At 36.5% G+C, this 14,805-nt stretch overlaps 1 protein-coding gene across 1 annotated transcript; it reads right to left on the reverse strand.

Annotated features, from left to right (window-relative positions):
* Positions 1-1,510: 1,510 nt before the first annotated feature.
* On the reverse strand, positions 1,511-13,540 carry LOC129376069 (plexin-C1-like). The gene is made up of 17 exons (XM_055055494.1): positions 12,931-13,540; positions 12,534-12,826; positions 11,683-11,808; positions 9,004-9,138; positions 8,810-8,910; positions 8,632-8,737; positions 8,382-8,544; positions 7,839-7,923; positions 7,396-7,471; positions 7,205-7,252; positions 6,779-6,912; positions 5,196-5,375; positions 3,739-3,850; positions 3,059-3,235; positions 2,817-2,981; positions 1,882-1,981; positions 1,511-1,698 (listed from the first exon to the last, which is right to left on the reverse strand). The coding sequence occupies exons 1-17, from the start codon at positions 13,538-13,540 to the stop codon at positions 1,646-1,648; spliced, it is 2,664 nt and encodes an 887-aa protein (XP_054911469.1). The 3' UTR covers positions 1,511-1,645.
* Between the last annotated feature and the right edge of the window lie 1,265 nt (positions 13,541-14,805).

A 14,805-nucleotide genomic window follows, 5' to 3' on the forward strand; every position in this document is an offset into this window, starting at 1 on the left:
GTGTGGGTAGGACATCCAGACAGCAGGAACTTGGCCTTAATTGACAAATAATTTCTTCTAAGGTTTTATAATTAAGTACAGTACTTGAAATTAGGTCATCTTTCCTGTATTTGTTTTGTTCGGACACAGCATTTGTACTGGATTTAGAGTGGATGTGAAGATTAATCCTCAGATTTCTTTTTCTCTGAATAGAAACTGAAAAACTTATTGCAGGAGGCATTAGATTGAAATTCAGGTGGTATATTTGTCAATGATGTGATTTTTCTTCTGCCCACCATATTTCGGTAAACGTTTGACTTTTTTAGCAATTTGCTTATAGCCAACATGGTTCTTCATGTGAATGATCACTTTTTCCTGTTCGTGTCACATAACTTAAGAATAGATTGCGAGAATTGTGCCAAAATAATTACATCTTGTTAATGTGGTCTGACTCAAAAGGTCAGTTTTGGATAGATATATAACGATTGTGCATTTCTTTCACTATCTAGTGGAAATCAATCGGACAGATATTCAAGATTAAAATTGTGATATAATATAAGTTACAGCACAAGATGGCGTTGTTCAACAGGGTTATGCTTTTTCCTGCAATGGCCTTTAAAGTACTACAAGCCAATTCAATAACCATGAAGTCACATCAGGAAAAAAACATCCCCAATTCCTCCTCTTTAATTGAGTAACAGATCCAGACATGGATACAGCACACTGTATTGCCTCCATATTTAGTTACTTTTATTGAATTGATCAATTTCATCAAATGATAAAACCAGTATTGAGATTTGAACAATTTCCAATTGTGAGGAAGACTGAGCATAAAGGCAGGCTTGGGTTATTAAAGACGTTAGCGTTTAATTACCAACTCTGTTCATTTAAAATAACTACCAGCAGTAATGGAGCAAAGCAACAGAAGAACAAGAAGTCATTGTAGACTTATGCTATTACACTATTCTTCACCAAGAAAAACTGTAAAGGTTGAAAATTTATACTATTTGCAAATAGTGTAAATTTTCAGCATTCTATGAGAATATTTACAGACATTAAAATAATTCATAATGAAAAATGAAAGCACTCACCAATTTTTCCTCCACATTTGACTGAAAATCCTCAACACTAGTAATTATTTTTAAGTTTGGAAATTCAGTAAAAACCTTTTAAAATAAACCTGTCTATAAGCACACAGATTTCTAGCATTCTTTGTTATTTTAATCCTCATAATGTCTAATGGAGTGTTGATTTCTAACCTTATATTTTCTCAAACCAAAACAATGGCAACTTTGTTTTCTTCACTAAACTGCAGCAATTTCTGGTCCATCCACTCATGGAAATCAACACGCTGACTGCAAGGCACAGTGGTCATGTGTTGACAGTCATGTAGAGCTGTGTCAATTGTCATAGTGATACAAATTATATGACTTTCTGGAGATTGTATTTGTACAGCTAGTGCTTTCAGTGACTTTTCTTAAAGCAGTTCAACAGTCCCAGGTGCACTGTTCAGTCATTTAGTTCACTTACAGTTCAGGGTGGATATATTAAGATGATACAAAAGGATGTTAGAAGATTCTGTAACATTTAAAAATGTAAAGACAAAGCAAAGATCATAATGTACCCATTCTCAGGCTGTACTTATTCTCAATGATCCTCTGGCTGGTCAGTAATCAAAGCTTGTTTGTCTCTTTTTCCGCTGACAGAAAATCACCAGCACTGAAAGAAAATCATGTTTTAATTGGAACCATAAAACTTCATCAATAACATGGAACACAAAAGCAATAGTTCATATCCCACTCTGATTAATATTTGATTCATTAAATTTACATAGGAAAAAAAGTGAAAATAGAGAAATGCATTCTGGAATAATTAGCCATTAAACTCATTTAGAAAACTTACCAGTGAGAATAGAGCATTTGAGAAGAAAATGTAGAATCAAAAGGCCAAGATGCAATGCAGTCAGAGTCTGCATCCACACAGTTGTGTCACCATATTTAATCTGGAATCAAATTTAAAAACTGTTACTTATTGGTCATTAGAAAATATTTATGAGTATTGAGGTAAATTTCTGACAGTAACTATGAAAAAATATTTTTTTTGTATATTTTATTGTTACACAAAGTTGTTTGGTTCTACGCAGTAACAACATTCTTGCAAGAGGAGAATAAAAAAGGTTCTGAGTTACAACTTAAAGAAACGCACAATCGTTATATCTGTATCCGAATCTGACCTTTTGAGTCAGACCACATTACCAAGATGGAATTATTTTTGGCATAATTCTCGCAATCTATTCTCAAGTTATGTGACACAAACAGGGAAAAGTGATCATTCACATGAAGAAACATGTCAGCATCTAGTCTGTTTTGAATTCACTGATTAATTCTATTGCTTTAACCTTTGCTATAAACTGTACTTTAAAATGTTGGTCAAGATTAGCAACAAAAAAAGATCTACAAGGATTCATTTTAAAATTTCACTATTTGCAAGTTCATGAAAAAAAGTTGCATTGGAATTTAAAATGGCAGCTATTCAATGCTTGATGGTTATATTAGCAGAACTATTATGCTTAACTGTTATGTTACATTGTGGCACTTTAACATCTGGCTCTTATAGGTTTTTTCCAGAGAGAATTTTTGGGAGATGATTGTATCTTTTCCATCAACGTCTTTGCTCCTCTGTTCAAACCCAATTATTTTCTTTCACCCAATTAATCAGTAGGCAAAAGAAAATCATAATCCCCCCCAAAATAACTGAACAAACATGAACACATAACCAGACCAATGAAGTGCAAAAAACCCCTGCTAAATTACAACCAAATACTAAAAATAACTTACCTTTATAGACCTGAAGTTAGCATTGTTAACTCCTTGAATGTCACAGACAAAGGAGTCTGTTTTGTTATGGTTTTCTTTGATTTTGACACAGGGATGTTGTTTTTCACCCTCAATACCCCACACTGACAACTCTGCTGCTGTTATCTCCAGTTTATCTGAACTTTTCTGAAACGAAACAGAAGCAAACTGTAAACTTTTAGAAACTCATGTCACCTTTTGGGCAATTCTTCAAAAATACGTACGTGAAGAAGAATACGGGTATCATTTCCCTGCCTCTCTGTAGTGAAGCTGGTAAACTCTGGATCAGGATAGTACGTTAGTTTGACCAAACAGGCCACTGTTTGATTGGCAACTTTCATAAAAACGGTGCTGCAGGAAATCTGACTGTTTTCTGTTGTCGGCGTATCATAGCTGAGAGTCTGCAAATTATTTCAAAAATGTCAAGTCAAAGAGATTTTATGTCAAAACATTTAAAATAGTCAGAATACATGTCATGTAACATTGCATCTTTTCAGCCACAAACACTTCATTCTCCCATCCTTCAAGTAATGTAGCATCTCTTCTGGTGTGCACTAAGGCTCAGTGTTACATTCATTATTTAACCGTTTCAACTATACAGATATGTGAATATGTATTCCTCTTATTCCAGAAAAACAATAATAATTTTACTGTTATGCAAAGGATACTCAATTCTGTAGCCCCAAAACATTTTCACCCATTCACCTCTGACCATATGTAAGAGAGTTTTTATCATGGCAGCTACTGATATTTAGCAGTATCAGCATTCACCTCTTTGCGAATGCTGTTTATTTTCCCCTCTGTGTTTTATCATCACAATTGTTTTATATCATATGCAATTTGGTCTTGGATTCCAAATGGTGCCTTTAAAAATATATTCACCACAGACAGTTTGCAGAACTACCTCCTGACTGCTGCTGTTCCTGGGAAGCAACACTTGTTGCTGGGCGTGGCTCTGCGTCAGCCCATCCACAAACTCCAGGTGTGTCCCGATGAGCTTGACCTTCCTCTTCCCACTGCAGCAGTCAGATTAGAGGACATACAGTATGATATACAGAGAAGATGTTGTTTACTTATCACTTTACTAGCACATCCACTGCCTTATTCCTCATAAAATGCTACGTCCTGCTGCATTCAGATGCTGACAGGCAATGTCATGCACTTACAGCCAACTGAATAAAAACAGACATGCTTCAAAGTGTTCAAAAGGCAAATTAAACATGGATAAAACACTAAGCATCACAACCCGTATATTACTGCTCTGTTGAACAAAAAACACAAAACTAAAATTAAAAAAATTAAAAATCGCAGGAGAAGATTAAAGTTCTCTCCCAAACATGTCAGTGCAAACAATTTCAGAGTGAGATTCATTACTGGGAACATAAGCAGACAAATAAGAGATAAGTCACTAAAAAGAGCTGATTCACTTACATTTATAGGAGATTTTCACAGGCAAGTTGTAGCTTTAGAACAACAGGTAACTACTGTAATGGAATGACCAGCTTTGTAAAAAAAAAAAAAAAAAAAAAGCAACAACAAAACCCCCCCAGTAACTTTAATTTTTGAAAATTGGAGTGGTCCATTTCTTTTTAGTAGCTTAGTGGTAAAAATCAACGTATCAAGGAATATAACTGAATCATAAAAGCTGTCATGTCTCTTGAGAGTGCTTACCACATATCTTCTGATCAAAGGAAATGTGATTGTTGAAGTTTCTGCAGCTACAAGTACGATTGTAGTCAGAAATTTCTTTGAGGAAGTGACTCCTTCACACCTTATACTTGTAACTGACACAATGTAGCATGTCGATAAACAAGATGTTGCCAAAAAATGAGTACAAGCTGTGAATGACTTGCTACATCAATTATAATCGTATGTTCAATCTATGACCACTAATAGTTGTATCATTCTAGTATCTGCTTGGAGCCACTTTGCCTTCATGTCTCGAGTCTTTCTAGCATCAACTCAAAAAGGTGTTGGAAACCTCTCAGAGACTCTGGTTCATATTGACACGACAGCATAACTCAGTCACTGTAGAACTGTCAACAACACATCCAAGATAATCAATCATTCCACATCCCAAAAGTGCTTTTGATAAAAATCTGAAGCCTGAGGAATCCACTGGAGTACAGTGACCTCATGGTCTTGTTTGTTAAACCAGTTGGAGATGACCTGAGCTTTGTGACGTGGCGCATTGTCCTGCCACGACGTACATACAGATGTTGAACACCCTGTGGTCATAAATGGACTGACTCTGTAGCATTTTCTAGTACCAGTGAGAACTCAAACTAGAGTAACTTTAATTGGACAATTAAAGGTTTCCATCTGTAGGTGATGGAAACTTTTACAGGAATGTTCAAATACCTCCTCCAGCTGCTCCGAGGTACTATGTCAGTGCAGACTGGTGATGACGTATAGGTGATTGTGGTGTTTCCATGGCAACTGCCATCAGGCAGAAGAACGCACACTTTGATCACTCTTCTAGTTTCAGTGGCGGGGATGTGAAAGGTCAAACTGACACCAGTGTTGTTCCACACAGGAAGTCTGTCCAGAAAAGATAAGAAACCACATAAAGAGCAAGATAGAAAGAGTTAAACTGAAACAATAAGATATGATAAAACTAAAAGGCTGACAGAGAAATTTTCTACTTGTCTGCATTTTTAAAGAAATTTAAAACAGCCACTGTAGCTTTCAATTACGGTAGCTTTTTTTTTTTCTATACAGAATCTGTAGGAAAGCCTTCCTATGTTCTCGTTCCACCTTTTCAGGTCTTCCTTTCTGCCCATAATTTATACATATTTTTTTACACCTTGCAATGAGTTGTAAGTTGAAGACAGGACCGGAAACTCCACATTCCAGTCAGATGTAAAAAGACATCCCATTTACTTGGCATGTAGTAAATGTTAGAAGTGCCTACAGCGTAAGACTTTAAAGATAGATTGTCGGTGGTTGTCATGTAACAGCATCATAAGGAAATGGGTACAGTTATTGTGGTGACTGCGAAAGAGCAATCACCACTGCCACCACTGCCATTTACATAAATATCTCTCTGTTCATTTGTTAATTGTCAGTATACTCCCTTTTTATGTTAGACATTTGAATTTTGACTGAACTTCAGAAACAAAATGTGCATTTCATTTATTTAAAGTAAATGATCAAATTGACTATAAATGGTGGTGGCTAATAGGACATAGATTTTGGAGGGTTTAAGAAAAAGAAGCTTGGAATACCAAGCACAGCAAATTTGGGGGATTCTATAGTTTTGATTGATCAAAATCAATAAAAATGAGAGATGCTGTCAAAGTTTTCAGTTGCTGCCGATGAAGTTAGTCAGAGTGCATCTGCGGTTTGATGCGGTTTAAACACCAACGCAGATGTCCTGACACTTGCTGAGTGTCAGGACTTCCTGACACTCAGCTTATATGTTCACATATAAGCGTGAACATATAGGTTCACACTTATATGAAACCTCTTCTCTGTTTAGTGTTGGGTTTTCATTCTTGACACTTAAGCTTCTGTCTCAAAGCTTCCAGGCCACTTTCTTCTCAAGTTTTTGTCCTTGAGAAGCAGATGAATTGTTTTATGTTCCTGAGAAAGATGTTTGATTTGAAAGTCTTTGGGCTCTTGTGCTTGTAGAAAAAGTGTACCATGTATTTACCTGTTTGCAAATGTTCTCAGTATAACAATGTGGGAGGGTTGAAAACTATTAGCTAAGTAGTCAATACTAGGAAAAACATAAATATTTATGAGCTACTGTTTGGTTATGGATCTGTGAGTTGTGTACTCCACATCTCACCAGTCCGCCGCTGGATCAGGAGAGCTAACTATGGTAAGGTTAAGGTCACTAGACTGACTCTGAAAACAAATGTTCATCTGGCAAATTATTTCCTTCATCAGTTTACATAGATACATTCTGCGAGGCCTTAGTTTTCTGTTGAGTGACTCACTCCTGTGGACTACAGTCCATGTGCGTCGAGACTCTCACTCCGATCACGTCGCTCAGGTTGTGGCCTGACAACAAAGCGTGGTTTTTCCCATACAAAGACACAACACTAGGTGTAACGGAGATGACATCTGGTATCTGACAGGAAAACAAAATATATTTATCATTCATCCATTATGCTTATTTGATAACATCCTGAATTATTTTAATACAAATTTCCCAAAAATCCATTCTACAGCTTTTAGATGAGTCAAATTATTCGACTAGCAGAACAAGACCGCATGCTGAGGAGCTCATTCATCCATTTTGTTTCAGGTGTGTGTGACCAGGAATGCATCTAAACCTTACAACTACTCAAAAGGAAAACGTCTGAGAAATTTGATTTTGGATGAGAGTTAAGAAAAATGTGCATTCATTTTGATTCACTCACAGAAATGTTAATCCCAGCTTCCATCTCAAGGCAAATGTCCTCCTGGGTCTGCGCAGAAGATTTTCAAATAAATAAACAATGTTGTGCTGGTCAGGTTTACTACTGATTTGTATAAGACTGACTATGATGGTCATGACAGTAAACAATAGCATTAAAAAGTCTATATTTGACAAGTGCAGGTTGATTTTTACATTGTAAGTAAGTTCACTGGTCCAGGAACAGCTGTCCTCCATCCACTGGCAGCCAGATCTGATACACTGTCGGCACCTGAAGAGAAAAACAAATCAAACTGGCTCTCAACACAGCTTTTGGAAAACATTAACACCACATATTTGTTGAAACAGATTATGTTAAATGCAAGAGCAGAGGCATTCTCCCCGAAGGAAAACTGGCTGAGCTACAGGTGCATCATCAACCGTCCACTGCTGAAGGACAGTGGAAAACTCAGAGAAAACCTGTTAATGCAAGGAGAAGACAAGCAAACGTCTGATTTGAGATGAGACGTTCTCAAATGAGAACTAAATAAAGTTGGTATGGTATGAGATTTGTACCAACAGCCTTCTTGTCATTATTTAAAAGCAACAACAACAAAACAACGACGAGTTTAGCTTTTGGAGCATATAAATGAACTTACAGATGAATAGTTGAACAGTTGATTAGTTTTCTTTGTTCTGTCAGCTCAAATTTCCCAACGTTGATCTTTATGGTGACATCCAGGTCTGTGAATTATGACAGTTTTACAAAACTTCCTTTAAGAAAGCAATAATTCATTTTTTTTTAAAGCAAAGAATTTCTAAACTTGAGCAACATAATTGAAATACTATGTTATGAATCTGTGTTTTCTTGAGACAAAGGAACCTTTAAATTTGCAGAGGACACATTGAAAGATATGATCATTTAAACAGATTTCACTGAAAGAAGAAAAAGTAAATCTGAACCTTAAAGATCAATAAAATATGCTGCCACAGAACTGAAAAACAAAGGATGACTTTTGAAATATCAAACCTGATCAACTTTTCTGCCATATTACATTTAATAAGTCAGAAGCAGTAAATGACATTTTCCAAATTATCAGTTTTTGTCTTTAGTTTTTACTTTACTAGAAAGAACTGTCCTTCATATATTCTGCATGATCAGATTATTACATTACTTTGATCCTTTAATAAAAGCTGATTACCATCAGTAATAAGAGTGTCGATAAGGATGCATGTGCACTGAGGGAACTGTGCTGAAAGCCCCTGTTGCCTACAAATCTGACTAGAATTTGAGGAGAATTCACAGGTGAAGTTTGACTGAACCTTCTGCTGCACAGTCAGGTGAGTCTGGATCAATACTTTGATCTGAGAAAGACAGGAATACAGAAGAATAATATCATCTAAAAGAAAACTGAAACGTAAATGCATTCAGTCAGAGTGTTAGAAACAAACCATTCCACTGGAAACCTTCACAACTCGGAGGGAAATCATTTCCTGTTGGGCCTCATCAGGGATGGACAACCACTCTGAATCTGTGCAGTGGTCCTCAAATGTACAGCTGAAAAAGTGCAAATGAAGAGTTAGAAAGTTCAGAAACGTGTGAAGGATTTAGTGAAGAGAAGTTCCTGACCTGTCTTCAGACACACACCACACACAGAGGGGATCCCGTGCCGCCAGACAAGCCCTCACGTTTCTGTGAGTGCTACACCTCGACACTGGAACACGCTCAATCTGGAACAAAAACACACTGAGCATCCGAAAACGCAGTGCAGGCGCATTTCATGAAATATACATGAGAAAAAAATAAATAAGTAAAACACTAACCTTGTTTTTAAACTGCAAATACACATGATTCTGATCCACTTGATCCAGATGGATTTTGGGAAACACTTTGCGCTTTTCACTCTCTCTGTAGAGAACCTCTGGACAGCTGGGCTTAAAATTCCTGTCTACAACAAGCTGACGACAGTATAGATCATAGTCACAGTATTTATGGGAAAAATAGGCACTGAGCATGTCAAAGTTATATTTCAGCAAAAATAGTTTCCACACGGATCGATACTTGATACCACCTTTTTCTCTGTTTATATTAATGTAGCAAATTCAACCTGGACAGACTCACACAGGACAAGTTGCAGTTATAATATCTTCCTGACATAAAATTCATTAAGGTTTTGGCGCTCTGACTCTAGCAGTATACATGGGTGCTGTGAATTTACTGTATATAAGCTTGTGATGAGGATTTGAGACACAGATCTGTGCTCTGTTGGCCCATCTCTCAAGTAGAGTTTAGCAACAACTCCTGCTTGGTTTTAGTAAAATCCAACAGGATATTTCCAGATTGCATCTTCGGTTAAATACTCCCAAGTCAGTGTTTCTCAATTACATTCTGTTATGCTCCCTCCTAGGGATCATAAATTTTTGTCCACATGTCTCCCCAGTTGAAATACCATTGAGAATCTGATAATATTTAATGATTTATCTATACAAACCACTCTCCATCCTATGACCTGATTAGCAAAAACACTTAATAACATGAGTTATACAAATGCTTCATATATCAAACATGAAATGTGACTTTGCAGTTTAACACCTGTTTGTCTTTAAAAATGAACTCTGTATGTATTTTGTGCACATGCTATGAAAGTCCACCTGTTATGTGTGTTTTCCATGTTGGAAATTTCTAGGAATATGAACAACAACAAGAAAAAAGAATAAACTCCCAAATGTACTTATTTGTGGCAGTAATGAAGACATTTAAATTCAAGTTTCTGTCAAAGTTGTTCCAGTCACATTCATTCACATTGTCCTCTAATTCGTATTTTTGTCCTACCGAAAAGTAAAGCAACCACTAGTTCCGAGCCACATTAAAATTGTGTCTGCGCACATAATAATGTATGCATTTCTCATTTAAATATTGCTAAAACGTTTTTCTAAAACCTGAAAAATATTACTATTCGTTAGCCATCGTTGGTGGTACTCAATAGTTGTCAGTAGTTTACAAAGCTGTCCAAGCTGTTGTAGCACATTGACGCTTGCTTTAAACGGAAGCTAGAAAAAAATGGAGAAGTGTTCAGAAGTTAAAACAGACACTAATGACAACTGGCTGCTTATTTCCTCTAAACTGATCTAGAAATGATATCAAACCCACACTCAAATGGAAAACTGTCAATGAGTCATGAAGCTTGTACGTACATTACTATTAGTAGCAATACTAGCTAGCAGCAGTTATTTCAAATATGATGATGCATCAGAGTGTCAGTATTTGCCAAGATGCTTCATCTTGAGCAGCACCAGTCTCTGTAAATATGGTTAGAATTCTAAAATCCTGAGTTTCTGTGCTTTGTTCTTAAAAACACGTTTTGCGTTTCCTTACCTGAACTATATAAAAAATGCATTCTGCATGTATTTTAAACATTATGCAATTAGATATTACACAAATTCTAATATCAAAATAATTATAATGAAACCTTGATTTCAGAAAACAGGGTTAACAAGCTCTGAGGAATAAACCTACCCAGCTCTGTCATACTCAGGCTTTTGGTTTCAGAACAGGAAATATTAATTGACTCAATTCTGAGTCAAGTTACCCCTGACCTGAGTTAAGTCTGGTCACAAGCATAGAAGGGAACCTCATCAACAGAGCGCAGATAACGTGATTCACCATGGCAAGGGAAGAAAATAAGAAGCCTGAAACGATTCTTTTCTCACCAATGGAATTAGAAATTTTGCTGACATAAGGAGAATATCAAAACATATTTCACAAAAAAAGCAATACTGTTGCAGCTTCAGAATAGCGAGAGTTAGTATGACAAAATCTAAATCAATGTGTGAATGTGATTTTGCAGAGAGTGAGTATCCTTGACGATACACTTATTTAATATTCAAGAAAGGAGGATAATTGTATTTGTCTGAATTAACATCTACTGTATTACGGACACCAAAAAGTATGAGTAGATTATGTCTGCAGTGTCAAAACATGACAGTTCTTTTATTAGTCTTGTGAGTCTGTAACTATAGGGAACCTTATTAAGCGTTGCTGCCTGTGGTTTTCAGATAGCATTTCTTTTTATAGTTTTGGTTTTTTTTTGTGATTTAATTGGCTGGACTCATACATTCATCTCCATGTTCCACACCTATACTGTATTTGAGATGTATGTCCAGGCTGCCTTCCTCCAACTGTGACGGGGCGATGGGCTTAAAATAAAATCCCAATTGTGAAAATTATATATATTTTATTTTTCTGTTCTTTCCAACAGAAGAGATTGACATCCTGTCATGTTAGAAGTGTCTTGCATTTAAGACTCTCACACATTTCATCACAATGTGTCCAAACTCCAAAGCCTTTTTAGTCAGGCTGTTGTGTATAGAGTTAGATTTATTTTTTGTAGGTGGAGAAAGAGAATCACAACAAACTCATTTTAAGGGCAGAAACTCATTTACACTGAAGCAAATTCCTCCTGTCTCCAGTAGTAGTGCAGTATTCAGTATTTTTCTACATACCTTCAAAAGCAAACCGTCTGCTGTTCCAATGAAAAACACCATCCAGGCCTTCTGTTTCGTCACCAAAACACAAGTCATGTCATTGTGTTTCAGAAGAACAACCTTTGGTTTTAGATTTGGCCCTGACTGAGAAAAAGAAACAGTGATTAGCTCTACAGTCTATGAATACCATCCACAGAAAGGTCAATGCAGTTAGAAAATAAATGTACTGTAATTGCTCAGAATCGATGTGTAGGGATGAGAAAAGCTTTTCTGGGAAACAAAGAGAAAAATGTCCTCATTTCATTGATGTCCATTTCATGGATATATTACTATAATAAAATTCTATTTTATTTTAGTAAAATGAACTGCTTTCATCTATGCCTTTTAGACAACATAATCAACAGTTGTTACAATTTACTATTACAATGTAATTTTATAGTAAATAAGAGCTTTACCATGTGTCTCTGGCAATGAAATGTCACAAAGAACTTTGAATAAATTATCATCAAGTTCAATTAGTGTTTACTCTTATACATTAATGAAAAATATGAAGTTTCATTGGAAGTTACTAACAATGAAAATGTGTCTTTGCTAATCAGGTAAAAAATATAAAAATATTATAAAACATAATTAGACAGAAAGAAACTTTGTGACTAATAAATGCCACACATTAGATCCAAAGCAAGAAACTTTTGGTCTCATGTCTTCCAAGCTAAGATAATGGAAATATTAATGCATAATGCTTTTAGATTGAACATTGTTGTTACGTTTTATCAATTCAATAATTTATTTGTCACAAAAGGAAATTTAATAGAACGTCCAAGATAACAATATATTCAATAGGACATAAAACTAATAACCTCACTTACAGAGGTCTCTGTATTTTTTGATGAGTAAAAAAAGTCTGGATCTTTATTCATCTCCCTGTTGAGATCAGGACTGATGTCAAACAGCAGCAGCTCAGTGTTGCTTTCTCCTCCGTCCACACTGAACACTCCACTCCACAGGACCTGCTGTCCACCTGGGACAACCGAGGACGCCAGCAGTCTGCTGTCTTCTCCTCCAGAGGAACTGAGAGTCGCTCCATGAAGAGACTCCAGAGTCTGAGTTTTACTGGTTTCAGCCTGAAGCCAGATCAGACGGACTTTGTTGCTTTTACCTCCTGATGCCACGTTGGAGAACAGATACACTGTTGAGTTGATCTGGAATCCGTCCACAAACTCTACTGCAGCTTCAGTTTGGATCCCAGGTTTATCAATAATTCACCAGACCAGGAAAATATTTCCCCAAGCTGGTTTTGATTGGTGTTTTGAAGGTTGATTGTCTTTAAATCAGCGCTACAGTCTGTCTTGAGTCTAGGATTTTTTATCGCTGTCAGGATGTAAGTCTCAGTCTGACCTGAATCCTCCTTCACATCCACCAGAAAGCTGACAGAACCACTGCTGCTTCTCTGAGGTCCGACCTGGATGGATTCACTGTAAACCAGCTTGGAGATGTTCTTCAGGTCCAGAATCTCACAATAACCACAGAGTTTGTTTCCAGTCACACCGCAGCTGATCAATGTGTCATTCCTGGCTAATGTAATTAAAATATTGACACTAAACCTTGCATTTAACAAATCCGTTTCTGAGATTTGATGAAACTCTGTATCACCCATCCCATTGTTGTCCTTGAGGATCCCTTTCTGTGTCAGGCTGTGCATCAGAGTCAGGTCATGGCTCAACTGGTACAGCTTCTCCTCTGTAGCGATGTAAACAGAGTTGGTGGCCACTGCGACCTGCTGAATGTTTCCCTCAAAACTGAAACTTCCATCTTCCTTGTGACTCCAAGCAGGTTCCACCCAGAAAGCACAAAGCAGACCAAGCAGCAGGAACATGTTGCCCCAAAAGATGGAGCTCTGACTGAGACACCGACACACTGCAGCACACTCAGATCTGTGGGCCTCTGCAGACACGAGAGCTAAAGCCCAAGGTGCTAAATGTGGGAGGAACTGAGCTCACAAAGCAGAACAACAAATTAAAATACATGGTTGCACAGCCTGTAAAGATTGTAGTACAAATATAGATCTATATCACAATGTTATTTTTATTTGTTACACATGGCAACTCAATGTGCATTTCTTTCAGCCCAAGTCTTACTTTCAGAAATATAGAATATAAGCAATTCTTGGTGTGTCGTATTTCTATTTGCCTTAATTTTGTCTCTGCCTTAATTTGGATTCACAACTTAAGGCGATGTGCGATGTATCTCAACTTTTGCCAAGAAATGGCAGATATTAAATTACTTTTGATAAAGTGCTAATTACAGTATGTCAGCAAACAGAGCATTGCTTTCCCAGCTATGGCAACAGTGCCATCTAGTGTTAAATCTCGGAAGTAAAATAAAATAAATTAAATAAATAAGTTAAAACGTACAATTTATCCCAAATGGGTTCAGTTCTCAAGTGTTTTCTTGTAACTGTTTGTCTATGGACAATGTCTAATGCCATAAAGAAAAACTCTTTTAAACATTGTAACTTTTCTTTTACGGTATATTAATAATTCATCCTCCTGAGTTCATTTTTTGTATTTTACGTACGACCTGCTAAGCTAGGCTACTAGGCTATGTTACCTCACCAAACTTAAATAGAAGGGGGAAAAAAAGAAAAAGAAAAAACCTTTGGAATAGTAACAATAAATACCAGGTTACTTACGTAGGAATTCAGCAAACCCATATAAGTGTATAGCTCTTTTTTTATTTATCTGTCACATGAAGAGAATTGCCTGATTAGGAAGTTCTTTTAAAATTAGGCTAACTCTGAGCAGCCTTTGATCTTCTTATGACGCAGTTTTTATTTCCTTGCCCGAGCTAACCTAGCATACAAAGTCAAACAGACATCTGAGAATATATAGGCTGCTGTAGACTTTTCCTCCAAACGATTTCTACACGAAATTCTAGAATACTTTTGTACTTAAAATATTGGAGAACCCTTCAAGCCATTAAATTCAGGGATATGTTTCCAGTTAGCAAGGACGTCAGTTTGCTGAGACTAACTAGCAAAGTAAAATATATTATTAATAAAAATGTACAAAACGGGTTCATGAACTCTTTATTGTTCATGAAGAGGACATGGGAAAAAAAGCTAACTCTGGGAAACTAAAG

Source organism: Poeciliopsis prolifica, unplaced genomic scaffold (genome assembly GCF_027474105.1).
Source record: "Poeciliopsis prolifica strain line A6 unplaced genomic scaffold, Auburn_PproV2 SCAFFOLD042, whole genome shotgun sequence".
Classification (NCBI taxonomy): domain Eukaryota; kingdom Metazoa; phylum Chordata; class Actinopteri; order Cyprinodontiformes; family Poeciliidae; genus Poeciliopsis; species Poeciliopsis prolifica.